The 16,253-nt window shown below is 39.1% G+C and overlaps 1 protein-coding gene across 7 annotated transcripts in view; it reads right to left on the minus strand.

The window, feature by feature from the left end:
* CEP112 (centrosomal protein 112) overlaps positions 1-16,253 on the minus strand; it is a 418,880-nt gene that overhangs the window by 215,199 nt on the left and 187,428 nt on the right. For all 7 annotated transcript variants that reach the window (XM_057317729.1, XM_057317726.1, XM_057317731.1 and 4 more), the window contains exon 20: positions 5,197-5,379. In XM_057317729.1, coding sequence (XP_057173712.1) covers positions 5,197-5,379 — 183 coding nt within the window. The remainder of the gene's footprint in view (positions 1-5,196; positions 5,380-16,253) is intronic.

The raw sequence follows: 16,253 nt of genomic DNA on the forward strand, positions 1-16,253 counted from the left end.
TGCAGCAAAAACCCCCTTAATACTTAAAACACACTTAATTCCATTCCTCTTTCTGTCTAATACAAACAAGTCCGTGTGGGGGGTAAGTACCAGAGCGTGGTGAGTACACAGCTGGGACACCAGGCGACCACTCTGATGTGACTGCGGGTGTCATCAGGGACAAGAGGGGAACAAAAAGCAGGGTTACATTAACAGCAACAGCCTCATTACGATGGGGGAAAAATATTTACATAGTTTGGTTTTTCCAAGTGATCAGTCCAATTTGACCCAAAGAAATAAAAATATTTACTACCTCAAAACCAAGTAAATGATATTAGTGAATAAATATTGATGATGAAATACCAGTTTGGTTATGTAGGTAGAAAGCGAACTGGTTTAGTACGGATACAAATATCCTACAGTCCTGGACCAAATTACCAAATTGTTTTTATTTCTTACAGTTTTCCATAATAGAAATTCAGAGGACAAGAGAATCAGAAGAGAGTAACGTTCTTAGAAATTAACAGTAGGGCATTAACTCTGAAACTCTTTCTAATCTCAGCCATGCTTCTATTTGTACTTCCTAAAGACATTTTGTAAGGGTGTCAGGATCAGTCATATAATGAAAGTACCAGAATTTGCTAGACTCGTGACTTAAAATATGATTTCATTTGATTCATAATACGTACAAAATTGGATCTCCTGAAGCAGGTGTGTTTTTTGATATTGAGAATGACGGCATTCTCCATTAATTAAAATGAAATTTGGGCACATTAAAATAAAACCTGCTAATTACATTTTGTGAAAACACTTAAAGAATCTAAGATGGTCCCACCAGATTTTATTTCCAATGTCTTAGCATACAGGGATCATCGTTAGTTATATTGGTCAGTGTCCTTTATACTAATTCCTGTGTCATCAATTTCTCTCAGAACTGAGAGCTAGAAAAAAAAAATGAACTAGTCTAATTTCTTTCATAGATAATTAGAATTACACAGTTCATCTTGTTTCCCTCTTTGCTGTGGCTTCTAGGGTGAGCTCAGAGCCAAACCTTGTATTTAACTAAAGCATTTTTTTTTAAAGTATAGATTTTCTGGTGGGGTTTATATCATTTATTGCTTCATGACTGTTTTCAGTTATATTTTATCTGTTTAAGTGTGTGTTTACTACAAAATGCTGCCTCAAATCCTTTTTGAAAGTGGCTGGCTCATAAAGAAATTAAACTCAATGCTTTCCATGGAAAAAATGCTCCCCTAAAAAAGCCCAAAGACCATGCATAGGTTTACCAGAACTGTTCAGAGTATACATATTGCTAAATTCATATTGCTAAATATGAATGATAGCCAGTATTCAATCCCCTGCACGCAGGTGCACAAGTTTATAAATGGCCCATGTTACCAAATTCATGGAAAATAAAGTAATGTGATTGAGATATAACTTTAAAAGTTAAAATTGTCTTACCACAAATATTTTTTCTGGAAAATTTTTTTAAGTAGAAGAGAGAAAGAGGAGGATTTCTGAAAATTTTCTGAAAATTGGCAATAGGGCAGCTTCTTACTGTGAATCAATATGGCGAAATCAAGATGACCTGTCCATTTATTAGCAAAACTCATCCATACGAGCACCATGACCCTCAGTTCAGGAAACCCGGAAAGGCCTCGAGACGCCAATGTTAGGCAAGATCCAATTTCCTGTATAGAAATGTTAACTTTGGTGTAGTTTTGGATCTCACGACAACCTCCATGTCTGCTGTTTTACTTTGCCTGACTATCCTGATGGTGGTTCACAGTGGCTGTTGTGTTTACCCTGAGTCTCCCATGTGTCTGTACCTCAACAGGTTACAGAGACTGCTGTCCTACGATGGTGACCCCACCTCTGGCACAGATCACAAAGGTTCTCTACAAGGTGCATATACACCATTCACTCTGGCAACAGACATAAAAGGTCGAGCAATCTCTAAGTGGTTCAGGGTCTTAAAAGAACAACTAAGAGGTCAAAAAACCTAAGTTCTGTTTTTCTCGTGATTCGAAGGAATAAACTGTAGAAATGCTTTCACTACGTTGCAGTTCAAAAGCAAAATGGCACGCAGAACCACCTTTTAGAAGCAGCTCTCCTAAGATGGTCATAACAAAGTTATACATTTTCTTTGTATTAAAAAACATGATTAAGTCAATCAAATCATCCTTCAAATGAATTTCAACAAGAGGGGTCTGGCAAATGAGAAATATCTGATGATGAGGTTGTAACTTTCTAATATGTCTTGATATTTACTGATCTGGATGCTTTTTCTTAAATATTATGACCCTAGGTAGATACCAGGCGGACCATCTTGTATGAGGATAGTAAAATTTAATATGCATTTTGGCAAATGTAAGCACCACAACATAAAATATCCTACTTGATTTAAAATCAAGTTATGACAAAGATATAATATATGCATAGAGTAATTAGCTAAATGCACCAAATAAAATGAGAGAAATAGTTAATTGTCCTTAGTTGCGTTACTATCAATTAGGATTTCTCCATAAAACAGAAATTACCTGGGTAACAACTAACCCGAAATAATTATACAGTATGTTCACCAAAAGGGAGCTCCTGTATGATATATGATTCACCTTATGGTAGGGAACTATAGTTTATAATAATGGTTTTCTTATCAATATGCAATACATTACACACTTGGAAGAAGCCAAAAGTAGATTTTAGTATATTGTCTACATTCAACAATCTGATGGAAGAAAAAGCAGCAAGCAAAGCCATAGTATCCAAAATAGGTGCTTCACTGGTCCTCTTTTGGTTAAGTGTTTCAAACAGTCCTTTTTACAAAATGGCCTCCATTGCTAAATGGGAGTAGCCAAACGTGAACTGAAAATCAAATCTCTCTGGATCTAAAATTAAAAATTATACAATCCAATATTTAAGATATATCACACATGTATCGAGCCACAAAACAATGATTTGAAAAAAAAAACATCTTCTATTTTAAAAAAATATATGTCCACTTGGTTTTTTGAAATTTGTGAATGGAATTCAGGACTTCAAAGGTATTATACATTACATTATTTAAATAATAATCAAGAAAAGATATATTTGGAAAATTTAGATCTTACCTGAAGGAAACTCTGAATTAATATCCTCAATGAATAACCAAAATAAATACAAATTATTAACGTTTTGGTATACATAATAAGGTTAAAAATACAACTTACTGGCAAAATTTTTCAAAAACACATTCTCTAAAAACAACCAAGTTTAGCTTGCACAGAAAATCATTTTAATTCAGATCAAGAATGCATTTAGCCTTAGTTTCCACTGCTTTACTAGCATTCGCAGACAGCAATTCCAATTGTTCCAAGAAAGACACAAAATAGGAGAAACACAATCCTATGCTACAGCATTTGAAGAGGTCATATGGTCCTCATACTGATTATTTCAATTAGAAGAAATTCAATTAAGAACCTTATTGTACTCTCCCTGTGGCTTAATTATATGTAATAATTCTAAAATTTCCCTTTTGTTACTGGATGAACCGCACCCTATATATGGCAGATACGACATATGTAAAATCACAAAGATTTCCTCTAAATTTGGCCTCCGCTACTGTTGGCTTTCCACAACGGCACCAAAATAGTAGGAAGTTATATAAATTAATGTATTTTACTGTAGCAAGTATTCAATTTTACTATGCAAACAGAACTTACACAGACTCAGAACCCAAATACTTTATCATAGAAGACAACGGTAAGGCTAAGCATCATCTTTGAAGGAGAACATAAGTTTGAAAAGATTCTTAGTAAATTATATGGCTAACAATCAGAAGATCAGCATATATTTTATAAAGGCTCTAATGAGGTCGGTGGCAAAAATATAATACACATTGATTTAGCAGGAACCACCTGACTGCTGGTACCATGGCTACTACAATGACTACCTTTTTAGTTAACAAACCCCCAAAAAACAAATTGAAAATAGTTTTCCTATAAATGTATATTATTGACAAAAAAAAAAACCTGTGCCGAGTATACTTATAGTGCCCTAGTCGTTCTCTGGAGGTAAAAGACAACTCAAGGTCAAATGAAAAATAACCAATAACTCCTATTCTTTGCCTTACCGCCTCCCGCCCTCCACCCAAGAAATAAACATCTTATGGAATCGGTAGTATTTTTATTGTTTAGATGATCATAAAATCGTTTAAACACATGTCATCACAAATAGAAGGCTTATGTCATTGTTTAAAAATTATATTATTTGGGGAGACAGGATAACTAGGAAGAAGCTTATGTGTGATATGAACAATATGGTTAAGATTTCAATGGGAAAAGAGGTATTTAGACCTCGTATATGATATGGTTTTATTAGAAAGGAAAATTATCTTTTTTTGTTATCAATTGCTCCTCAATTTTTCTTTAATACAATTTCACAGCAATCTCAAGAGGATACACTAAAGGCCTTTGATTATATATACCCTAAAGAACGTATTGTACCACAAAGATGCACACACCCAATAAGATTTTTTTTTCATCTGAAATTTATAAAGATAATTTTCCATGCTGACAGTGCACATTTCATCCATAAGTTTGAAGAGTCAAATGCTACCACAGCTGGGGGTTATTCTGCCAAATGGCTTCCAACAGGGACTACAGAGATGGAGGCTAGGAGGCATGTGCACGCGCATGTAGGAATAAGCCACAGACCTGATGGGAAATAGCCCTTCTCTGGAGTCATTTTTATCAATTACCATCTGAGTGATCTAATCAAATATAGAGTCTAATGAAAAAAAAAAAAAAAAAGCAACACCAGGAAGGAAAAGCAAATATTAAAACAGCTGCTTGATTACCTACAGAGATGAAAACAAAAAGCAAGGAGTGAGGCTGATATATTTCATAGGGATTTGCTGAGGCTGAGGGGAGGGGTAAGGGGCAGATACCTTAAAAAAATCCATCATGAAAGGAACTGAGACAAGATTATAAAAAAGGGGCCAAGTTATAGCGCGCCATGGGATTTTTAATCTGGCTACCTGTGGTTTCTGTAGTTAAAGCCTTATTCATCCTCAAAACGGGGGGGGGGGTGGGGAGAAGAAAACAAAAAAACCACATTTATATGTCAGTTTTGCAAATGATCAAACAGCGTGCACCAACAAGAATAATAAGAAAACACTAAACGCTGATGACTTTTTAAAAATAGATACCCGTTTTATCAAATATTATTGATAATTACCTGTGAATCTCGTTTCTTGAACTCTTGAATTTGATTTTCGTGCTCCATATTGGCAGCGCGAAGCTGTTTTTCCAGGTTTTCAATTTCCCGTTCATGGTCTCGGACTAGGCTATCCTTCTCTGCGCTATGCTGCTGTGATAGGTGCGTCTTCTCCTGTTCATGCTCCAGCTTCAGCTCTACTATCTGATTGGACAATGAGGAGGACAGTTCATCAACAGAACATCCTTGTCGTCATGACAACTCATGGACAGCTTAATTTTTCTCTAATTTGTCCAAGTTGAAAATTTTATTTTTGCGTCATTATTACCTCACCCTTGAAATACTCTCATCTGTGGGGGGGTGGGGGTGGGGATTTTATCCAAACCTCCTAATATTCAAGACAGTTGGGCATATTCAGGAAATCGTTCTGCAATCTGTTGACATAAATGCCTGAACATTGAAAAAAATTATGTTGAATGTTAGGTATTTCCTACCCAAGAATTCGGGTATTACTGATCAGCAATGGTTATAAATGGTTAATAGGCAGTACGCTTTGCTGTTCGCTTCAATATATACACGTAAAAGCAGCAATTAAATCGGTCAGTTTTCTTTATGATTTTCAAATAAAAGCTCGAAGCTAAATACGCATCTGGATTATTGTATATACAGTTGTCTTTTTAAAAAATAAAATGATAAGTTTCAAAGCTCTATTATCTCGTTGTCAGCTACGGTATACCAACATAAACAGATGTTATGTGTTCCAGAAGGGCACCTGCTGTGCTGCAAGCTTGCGCCATGATTTCATAAAGAGCATTCTATTCTCAGGATCCTTTCCCAGTCCACTCCACACTGGAGACTGTGACCTTGGCCAGTCTTAGCCTCTCCCTGCTAGACTGAATGGCAGCCCGAGACCAAGGGCCTGGTTGCCGCAGCTTTGATACTAATCCTCCCAGACTGTGCACAATGGCACCCTACCTGGCCTGCAAACTATAGCCAGCCAGGCTGTCTTTGAAGCAGGTGATGAATAGGGGACTGCAGGAAGCCAGCTTCCCCAGTGAACTCCAGGCCACACAGCTGCTAAGAACAGTCACTTGGATTTTTCTTCAGTTTTGGTGGATTTCAGGGGAAAAAACTGCTGTTATCTAGAATATGTTGTGTTATTTTCGGCGTGAGAATCCATCTTCAAAAAAGCTAACAGTAGGAGCCTGCTCCAAATCGATCTTGTTTCTCGTTTCGTGCAATGAATCACCAGACTACCTTATCTTAAAGCGATAGCATTCATTTCTCCACATGTGCATGCTACACTAAATTTCAGAAGTTATTTTCTTTTGAGATTTGAAATTCTCATCCTCTAATTGCAAAAACACAAATTGAATGTGCTTATGAACACAGGTTTCAACATTTTTCCTTATTGTGATTTTTCTTAGAGTGGAGAAATGAACAGGAAATGTCTGACCACTTATAAATGTATTATACTATCGAGGAGAAAGGAAAGGATACACACTTTTCATTATATACACTTACCAGAACAAAATAATGTATGATGTAATATAGAAACATTTATTTTGTATCTCAGAACAAAGACACATTCTAGTGAATTTCTGTCTATTTCAAATTTAGGGATCCCTCTTGCATATTCTACTGCTGGCAATATACAGAAAAAATACTATACACATCTTCTCCTTATATACCAAGTAGTAAAATTTTCTTTATTTAAAATTAATGTGCATGCTTTACTCTGATTCATACAACTACAATGTTAATCCCAACAACAGAGAGAATTTAAAATTGTACTGATATTACAGCATTATTTCAGGCATCTGAGTTTATGAATTATTGAGTTAGAATATTTTTAGTTCTTGGACACATTATTATTTCTACTCAGTGTTACACTACCAAGCATTATTATAATAAAGTTATAAGTTTTAGTTAAAATCATTTAAGTATGTAACACACCAAAAAGAAATAGATGGAGGTAGAGAGTACTACTGAGATCTGATTCTCAAAGGCCTCAGAAAAATGGAGAGAATGGGTGTGATTTAAAATTGATGGAAAACAAAGTATTTTACATACTCTAGGGAAAAATAACCAGTTGACCTGTAATTAAGGCAGAAGGATTACAGAATTCTTCCCACAAGAAAAAACACATGACCAGAAGTCACTATGAGATCGTTAGTAATGGCACTGCCTCATTCTAGGCTCTAAATAATGTACTTCCATAGTAACTTTCTCTGAGTTCGTTGAAGAGCTCTGGTAGACTGATCAATGACCCTGCCCATGCTCAGATTTCAGTTTATTCATTTTTAAAAATTAGGAACAAATGAAATAGAGATAGTGGAATTTTGAGCCTAAAGATAGATGTTCATAAATTATTAGTAGCTTGTCACTTTGTCAGGGCCCATTGCTCAGTGATGCTAGTTAATGAATGAATAAATCTCAGGGTTGCTGGAGCCTTTTAAAGTGAAATAGCTCAGGTTTGTCTACTCAAACCCACATTACTTGGCCAACTTCTAGATGTTATAAGCCCTTTCTAGTCTTTGCCTAGGATTCCTCACTGTTAGCAGCAGCATCTGGCAGACATATCTTCTCTTAATAAATGGTAGAGTCCAGAAGAAAAACCTTAAAGTTCTGGAAACATCTTAATGATAAGATTCATAACCACAAAGGCCATCGCCAAAGTGGATCTGTGTTTAAATTCAGTGGTACTTGTCCCTAGCCCCTTCTATGTAAGTAAATATTAAAAGAGATTTTTGGCTTTTCCAGTTCAGTCCTTTACTTGTAGGCATTTCTCAATGGTAAACATGAAGTAGCTTCTTTATCTTGGACTACTAGATACTTTGGTTGACCAACAATAATGTCTAATGGAGTTAATGGTGTCAGGAGGTTATAAATCACGGAAAATGTGGAGGATATAAAAGTATACAGCATCCTCAAGGATGAATGTTCAGTGGTCAATGAGGTCTCTATGTTGAGGTGATCTATCCTACAGGGGTGAATAGGATGCACCATCACCAAGGAACCTGCTTAAGGAAGGCCAGCTAAAGAGCTCCCTGTAATAGAGGAGGGAAAGCTTTAAGTTCCTAGTCCAAAAGCCATGGGCTGTGTGCCAGTTAACTGTACTGGCTATGTATATCCACTCAACATGTATTAAAGCAGATTGGCATGTCTTCTGGGCGAGTGAAGTGAATAACCCTCAAGTGCAAGCATCTGGTAGCATCTGGCAGTAGACCCCTGAGATGCTGAGCTTGATGGCTTGATGGTAGGGGTTTGGGTGAGAAAATGGCTTTATCACCTAGAAACTATTAGGTTGAAACTGTCATTTTTGTAGGTCAAAATAGGAGATGGTGCTCCACCCACGACACTACCCCCACAACATACTACACATGAAGTTCAAGAGTGAAAGTTTGAAGTTCCGAAGTCCCTGAAAGTGCAGCCCTCCATCACAGACTAAATCATTTTGCAACCTGATGATGATGTCCTCATTCTAACTGAGACTTCACGTAAGTGTCCAAGAGCAGAAGTACATTCCAGGCTCTGAGAAAGACCAAGATAGAATATAGCCAAGTCTCTGGGGGGTCCTGGAATATATATTTTTAAGTCCTTGTAACTGTTTTAGAGTGAAATCAGTGCTCGCAAATGTGGCCCGAACAACTTTTAATAATGTCATAAAGAAAAAGACAAAGGGGATGGAACGAGTAAGTCATTCCTTCTCAGTACACAACCCACAGAAGACCAATACATCTCAAAACAAACCTCAATGTCAGAAATTCCAAAACCAGAAACATAAATTATGCAAGTGATAGAATGTATCCAACACATCTTTTAAAAGGACTTCTGATATAAAAATACTAAGATAACCTTAAATATAACCAAATTACAAAATCTATATTCTACAAGCCTTGATAAAGAATGGATTGAAGTTATAGGAAGTAGAAAAAGATGCCCTCCCTGTGCTCTGGCTGGGAAAGGAAGAAGGGGGAGGAGTCTCCAGTTAGGAGCCCTGGGGATAGCGTCTTACAACTCAATGGTAGCTGCTCTAATTCCAAGTGAACAGAAGTATGAAAGTCGAAGAGTCTGAAGAGATGTAAAGGCTACCTAGGCAATACAGCGTCAATCTTAACCCATGAAGTTTCCCCATAACGCCCTGACAGTCAGTCACGCAGCTGCTGCTGGAACGCTCTTAGCAGTAAGCGAACAACTGGCTTCCAAGGCAACCTATGCCTCATGGTGAACACACCTGACACTGGAACTTCTGAGTAAAGACAGCTGAAAAATCGTGAGAGGAACAAAACAAATGTTAAAAACAACAGAACATTCACTGGCAGCAACCCAGCAAGGAAAGAGCCCTATCACGTTGGCCATCCATGTCAAATGGTGGGGTGGTCAAGGAAAGACAGAGAGGTTCTGACCTGCTGAGACATACTTCTCTGTCCCTTCCCCCAGAGGCAGAAGTGCTGAGCTGAAGTAATGCCGAGGAAGATGTCCTAAGAAAAGGGCAAGGAGGGTAACTGCATGGAGGAAAAACGGCTGCTGGGAAGAGATGAGTAAAACTGAGAAAGTGAAAAATTATGGTTGGTTCTGATGAAGCATAGGCTTCAAAGCTCCCATTCAAAAAGAAAAAAACCCTCCAATACAGAGAGCAAATCCTGGGGGAGGACATGAGTAAAATGTTAAAAGACATAGCAGATATCAGATTCTCTTAACAAAAAGTTGCTCAAAGCCCCAACTAAGTTCTCCTCCTTGTCCTTACCCTAATCTCAAGCTCTAGAAAGTAAATGTGATGGAATACCTATACCCTCGAACTAAAACTCAGAGGAAGACAGATAGGCTGAAAATAAGGGCAGAAAAGGAGTCAGAGAGAATTCACGCATATTATACCAAAATGAATAGTTGATTTGGACAGTGCTGCTCACTTAACACCCAAGCGAGATGAAAAGAAAAAGTGTCTGGACAGCTATAAAAATGTTACATCAAGTAAAAAACAAACTTACTTAACAAAAAAAAAAGAGGGAAGGGGGAAAAGGAAGGAAGAAGGGTAGGCCCAACATTCTTGAGGGAAGAAAATACACCTTCAAAGTCAGGAACGATGGGGCGCCTGGGTGGCTCAGTCGTTAAGCGTCAGGGTGTGATCCCGGTGTTCTGGGATCAAGCCCCACATCAGGCTCCTCTGCTGGGAGCCTGCTTCTTCCTCTCCCACTCCCCCTGCTTGTGGTCCCTCTCTCGCTGGTGGTCTCTATCAAATAAATAAATAAAATCTTAAAAAAAAATATTTTAGACACACACACACACAAAAACAAAGTCAGAAACGAGTAGAGTTGACAGGGAGACCTAGTAAGAACATGAGGGTGATGGAAGAAGAATCCAAAGACAAGAAGATAAAACAACAGAATTAACCAAGGACCAAAATAACTTGATTACAAACTTAATTCTAAATTAGAAACAGCAATCAACCGAATAAACATGGCTGAAAATCGAGTCACTGGCATTGACAAGGGACTTGAGATAATGAAAGAGACAGAGAAGATAACGCAGAGAGAAACCAGCAAAAGAAAGCCCATGTACACACAGATATATCAGAAATTTTTCCTATAATGAATGGTTATGCGTGTGTATCAAAAAAGCACACTTTACACCAACAAAAACTATTCTTTATTGAGGAAAATGAGCAATGGTTAATGCCAAAATACAGTGGACACTATGTACAAAGCTTTAGGGAAGAGACAGTCATCCAAGTGTGTTACGCCCAGCCCAAAAAATAAGGAAACTTACAGTGATTTTCAAGCACGCAAAAATGCAATGAATACAACAATGATATGCCCTTCTTGGAAAAAAAGATTTAATGATGAAATCTCAGCATTCAAAAGATGAATCAAGATAAAGGAATCCACTATGAGGAAGTTATGCTAAAAGTCCTGGTGGTGAGCATATAAATGATTTAAATAAAAAACTAACTCTATGTAATTAGGAAAGAATCATGGTTACAGAAGAGAATACAAATGTTATAATCCTCCACAACGTATAAATAACACTATAATTGACAAAACAGAGTGGAAGGAGTGGGTGGAAGAAGGTTTAAGCATGTTAATTTTATTTTTTTTATTGTAATGAGTAAACTAATGCTCTCAAAACTGAGCCATAAAATTAAAAAGACTCTAACCTCAATGTATTTTTTTTTTCTTTTTTTTAGAGAGAGAGTGTGTGTGCAGGCGAGCGGAGGGAGGGGCGCGGTGGGGTTGGGGAGGGAGGGAGAGAATCCCAAGCAAGCTCCATTCTCAGCGAGAGCCCAATGCGGGTTGGGTTCCATCTCACCACCTAAGATCATGACCTGAGCTGAAATCAAGAGTCAGTTGCCACCCAGGTGCCCCAAACCTCAATGTATTTTTATTCTTTATTTCTTAATGTTCTAAGAAATCACCTCCCATATGGCAAAAAAAAACACTTTTCTAAACTTCAGAAATTCCTTGTTTTCCTTGTTTTTTCAACTAATTTCACATAAAATTATTTTAATAAAAGTAGAAAATACAGCATAATCTCATTTCTTAAAAAAAGTTTTTGTCTATATATCTATGTACCCTTCTATTTACCTATGTCTCAGAAATTTCAGGAATTATACTCATATCAGATTCACAGTAGTCACTCCAGAAGATAAGACTTTGGTGGAATTTATGCTTTCTCCACTGTGTGCAGTACCATATTGGATGGCATTTACTTGGCATTTTAAGAGCCCTTATCACGGGACATGGTCTCCCTTCAAACACATGGGTTCTGGGTCTGTGAACTGTGAACTTAGATCTGGAAACTTAATGAAGGACCATGATTTGCATGGAGAATTGTCTAAAGTTCACTTGCCCACTCTTGACTTTTTCTTGATGTTGTGCAAGTAGTACTCTCATTGGTCTCTGTCTCTCTTATCCCTCAACAACATGCTTCCATTCGGTATCCCCACAGGATCCCTGCCAGGCAAGACATCTTGATTGCCTCTCTAGCCTTGGGCCCATTACAATAATCACTTCTACCTTCCATCTGACATTCGAGTGCCTCACTGGTGTCTGCCATTTTGGAACCCTACCATCCTACTGGAAGTGGGCAGCCCAGTTCCACAGCAGCATCTCCTACTCTTGGTGCCAGCATATGGCGGAAGCCACCACATAGCTGCTCAGCAGTATCAGGGTCCCCACCACCTGCATTCCTCAACACCTCAGTGGAGGCAGTATCTTCTAGGCCCTCAGAGGGCCTACCATGGGGCAGGTTACCTGGTCTAAAGTAACAAAATCATTCTAATAGTCTCATTTTCCTGAGACTTTTGATCTCTTCCTCAATACTATGCGATGGCAGTTTCGGCATCTCCTCCCTGGGTCAGTTTGAGTGGAGTAGTAGGGAAGATCACTGCCTAGTAAAAGCATCAGCTGTTGTAAACGTGCTACCTTTTCTAAAAAGAGAGATGAACGTCAGTTCAAATATCGTGAGCAATTATATATATATATCAGGCTAATAGTTCAAGGGATACTTTCATTTAAAGAGTGAGCCATTAAAAAAAAACACAAGGATTTTTCAGGGAGTAAGAGTATTCGTATCATGATGAGCACTGAGCAATGTATAGAACGGTTGGATCACTACATTGTACATATTTATTATGCTGTATGTCAACTAATGGGAATGCAAATAAAAACTTAAAAGAAAACAAACAAGGTAAACCTAAAGACATATACAGTCTGCTCTGAGCCTTTGGAGTCAGAGTATAAATTCAGCATCAGCACAGAAAATGCCACAGTATAGTCTAACTTTATGAACAACAGCTTCATAGAAACAGGCACGCCCCCTCCCCAAATAGTAAAAAGTCATCAGTGTGTCAAGAGCAGAAGAATTTCTCATTTGTGGGTGGCCATGGGGCTCCAGGCCTAGATGATATCCACTACAACAAAAAACTTACCTATGAAATCTATCAACAGTTCAGTTTAGTTACGCAAGTTCTCTTTTTCAGAAGCTTAATATTGCAGTGCTAACTGCTATTCCAGAGGGAACAAGGACCTGCCGGCATAGAGAGCCGCTTCTCCTTTCTCTCTCTAGTGAGCCATTGACAGCCAGGGACACATGGCCGCTGAGGCTCCGGAAGCTCAAGAAGCACAAGGGTTGAAGGCTGGAAGCCCCCAGTGGTCACAGAGGAATGCTGGGAAATGCCACGTGTGGGGGGCAAGTACTCTTCTCGGCAGGTTCCTTCAACACTTCAAAATACTCACCTGGCGTCTGCAGGACATGAATGACAGTAATGACCCTGAGCTTTTAAAGCTTTTTGGAAAATTAGCTACTATTTTCTGTGTGTTTATCTGCCAGATCTCAATGAAAATCCAGGAAGGATTCATTCGGATAGTCAGATCTTTCAAGATTTTTCTTCGTGGTTTAATGACGGACAATTCAAGCCACTCAACATTATGAAAACTCATTAACTAAGAATTCACCCTCTTAGACAGAGTTCAACATTTTGGGGGAAAACATGTCTTCACTGTACATTTTAGTTTTAATTTCTTTTACCTTCTATCTGTTCTTCTAAAACACATTCAATTTTCTTAACCTGGCACATCACTGCTGCTGAACGAATAGGAAATATAAAAATCATCAGTTTCCTGACTAGTATAGAATTTAGAAAGACAAACAGATCAACCAAGCTATAAAATTCTCCAAAATATGGACTATATATACCTTTACTTTTTTACTTTCCTCACTTCACCGACTCCAACGCTCCAGGATCATTTATCATTTTGAATGGAACAGGTGGCATTCAGGAACAGTCGAACAACAGAAGTCAGAAGGGAACTACTTCATCTTCCTTATCATCAGTTGAGGTGTCTAACCTGCCTAGTCTCTGCCTTTCCTGTGACTCGAATGGGTGGCCATCCTCGTTGCCACCTCAGGAGAGTCCTGTCACCGGCACCGTCAAATCAAGCACTTGCTCTCACAATCATCCCACCACCACCTGCGCCGTTGCCATTTTTCTCTCCAGTGGACAATGCTCGTCAACAAACAAACATTTGTACTTGTCTCATTTTCTAAAAAACTTTCCGTTGACCCCACGTATCCCTCAAGCTACCACCTCATTTCTCCACTCCGCTTTTACTCAAAATTCCTCAAAAGGGATGCTCTCATCCCATTCTCAGTCCACCCAGGCTTTTGTTCCCACATTCCACTGAAACTGGCCTTGACGAGGTGGCGAGAGGACTTCTTGCCAAATCCAATGGTCAGTTCTCAGTCCCCATCTAACTTCCCCTCTTGGCGGCCCCTGAAACAATCAGCTGCTCACTTCTTCCTTCCGGAAACACTGCACACAGCTTATGGGAAACCAGACTTTCTTAGGTTCCTTGCTCCCTCACGGGCTGCTCCTTCCCAGTGTCTGTTTTCCTCCACCTCCTACCCATCTCTAAGCACTGTAGTGCCCCGGGCTCAGTTCTGGGACTTCCTTTCTCTTTCCTCTCTACTCACGGGTCCGTGTCTGCCACCACCATTCACCTGATTATTCAGCAGGAAAACTGATGAGTCCCATTTGAGTTCCCTTTTCCCCCACACTCCATTTCATATCCATTAACGAGTCCTTCCTGCCAAATACATCCCGATTGGACCGCTTGCTATCACCCCCACCACACCCCCCCCCCCCAGGTCCAAGCCATGGTAATCTCTCACCAGACTCCTGCAATCCCTCCTAACTAGCCCCCCGCCCCGCATCCCCGACAATCAATGCTCCACACAGCAGCTAGAGACATCTTTTAAAAACTCAGACCAGATTTTGCTCAAATGCTCCAACAGCTTTGCATCACACTCAGAATAAAACCTAAACTTCCCGCCACAGTCCACAGAACTTGATACAAGCTGCCCACAGCTTAACCTTGGCTCCTAACACTCTCTCCCTGGCTCACTCCATTCCAGCCCCATATCAACCCATTTCCTCTGCATGACATATTCTTCCCTTACTTCAAGTTTTGTATGGTTTCCTCCTTCCCTTCATGCAGGTTTTATTTTTTTTTATTTTTTTTTTTTAAGATTTTATTTATTTATTCGACAGAGATAGAGACAGCCAGCGAGAGAGGGAACACAAGCAGGGGGAGTGGGAGAGGAAGAAGCAGACTCATAGCGGAGGAGCCTGATGTGGGGCTCGATCCCAGAACACCGGGATCACACCCTGAGCCGAAGGCAGACGCTTAACCGCTGTGCCACCCAGGCGCCCCCACTTCATGCAGGTTTTAATTTGCATATCACTTCTTTAGAGCCTTTCACAGGCTATATCTAAAATAACATCTTAATTAAACAACAGCCCTATATAAAACAGCCCTTTACTCTAAACACCTTATCCTGCTTTATTTCATAGCAATTATAATTACCTAACCTTACCTTATATTTTGGGAGAGAAAGACAGAGAGAGAGAGAGATGTTGCTGTTGTCTCCTCTACCATAAGAGCAGAGACTCTCTTTTGCTCACCGCCACATCCTAAGCCCTGGAACAGTGGTGAGCCAAAGTAGGTGGTCAATAAACGTATGTTAACTAATGAATGATTGGAAAGTCGCTGCATCTGTTGTAGACTTCTAAGGTATCTAGAGAATGGGAATCACCCATCAGCCATATCACTATCTAGGAAACATTTCTGTGTTATTTTTATTTATTTTGTAGTTTTTACTTTTTTTTTTTTTTTTTTTGAGAGAAAGAGAGAGCATGTGAGCAGGGGTGGGGACAGTGGGAGGAGAGCCCAAAGCGGAGGGAGAGAGAGAGAGAATCTTAAGCAGGCTCCAGACTCAGCACAGAGCCCAGCGTGGGGCTCAGTCTCACAACCGTGAGATCATGACCTGAGCTGAAATCCAGAAACAGATACTTAGCCGATTGAGACACCCAGGCACCCCATAGAAAACATTTTTAAAATGAAGTATCCCTAAAACAAAACATACATACTTATTACAGTTTTTGAAAAGAATTGTGTTCATCTTCGCCCTCTTAATTCCCACTCCAGATAAAAGTGTCATTTGTTTTAACCTAGATAAGAAAAGTTACAAACAGGAAGAGGAGGCCTGCTGTAAGTACACCCTTCACTAAGCACCAA

Source organism: Ursus arctos, unplaced genomic scaffold (assembly GCF_023065955.2).
Source record: "Ursus arctos isolate Adak ecotype North America unplaced genomic scaffold, UrsArc2.0 scaffold_24, whole genome shotgun sequence".
In the NCBI taxonomy this organism is placed as follows: domain Eukaryota; kingdom Metazoa; phylum Chordata; class Mammalia; order Carnivora; family Ursidae; genus Ursus; species Ursus arctos.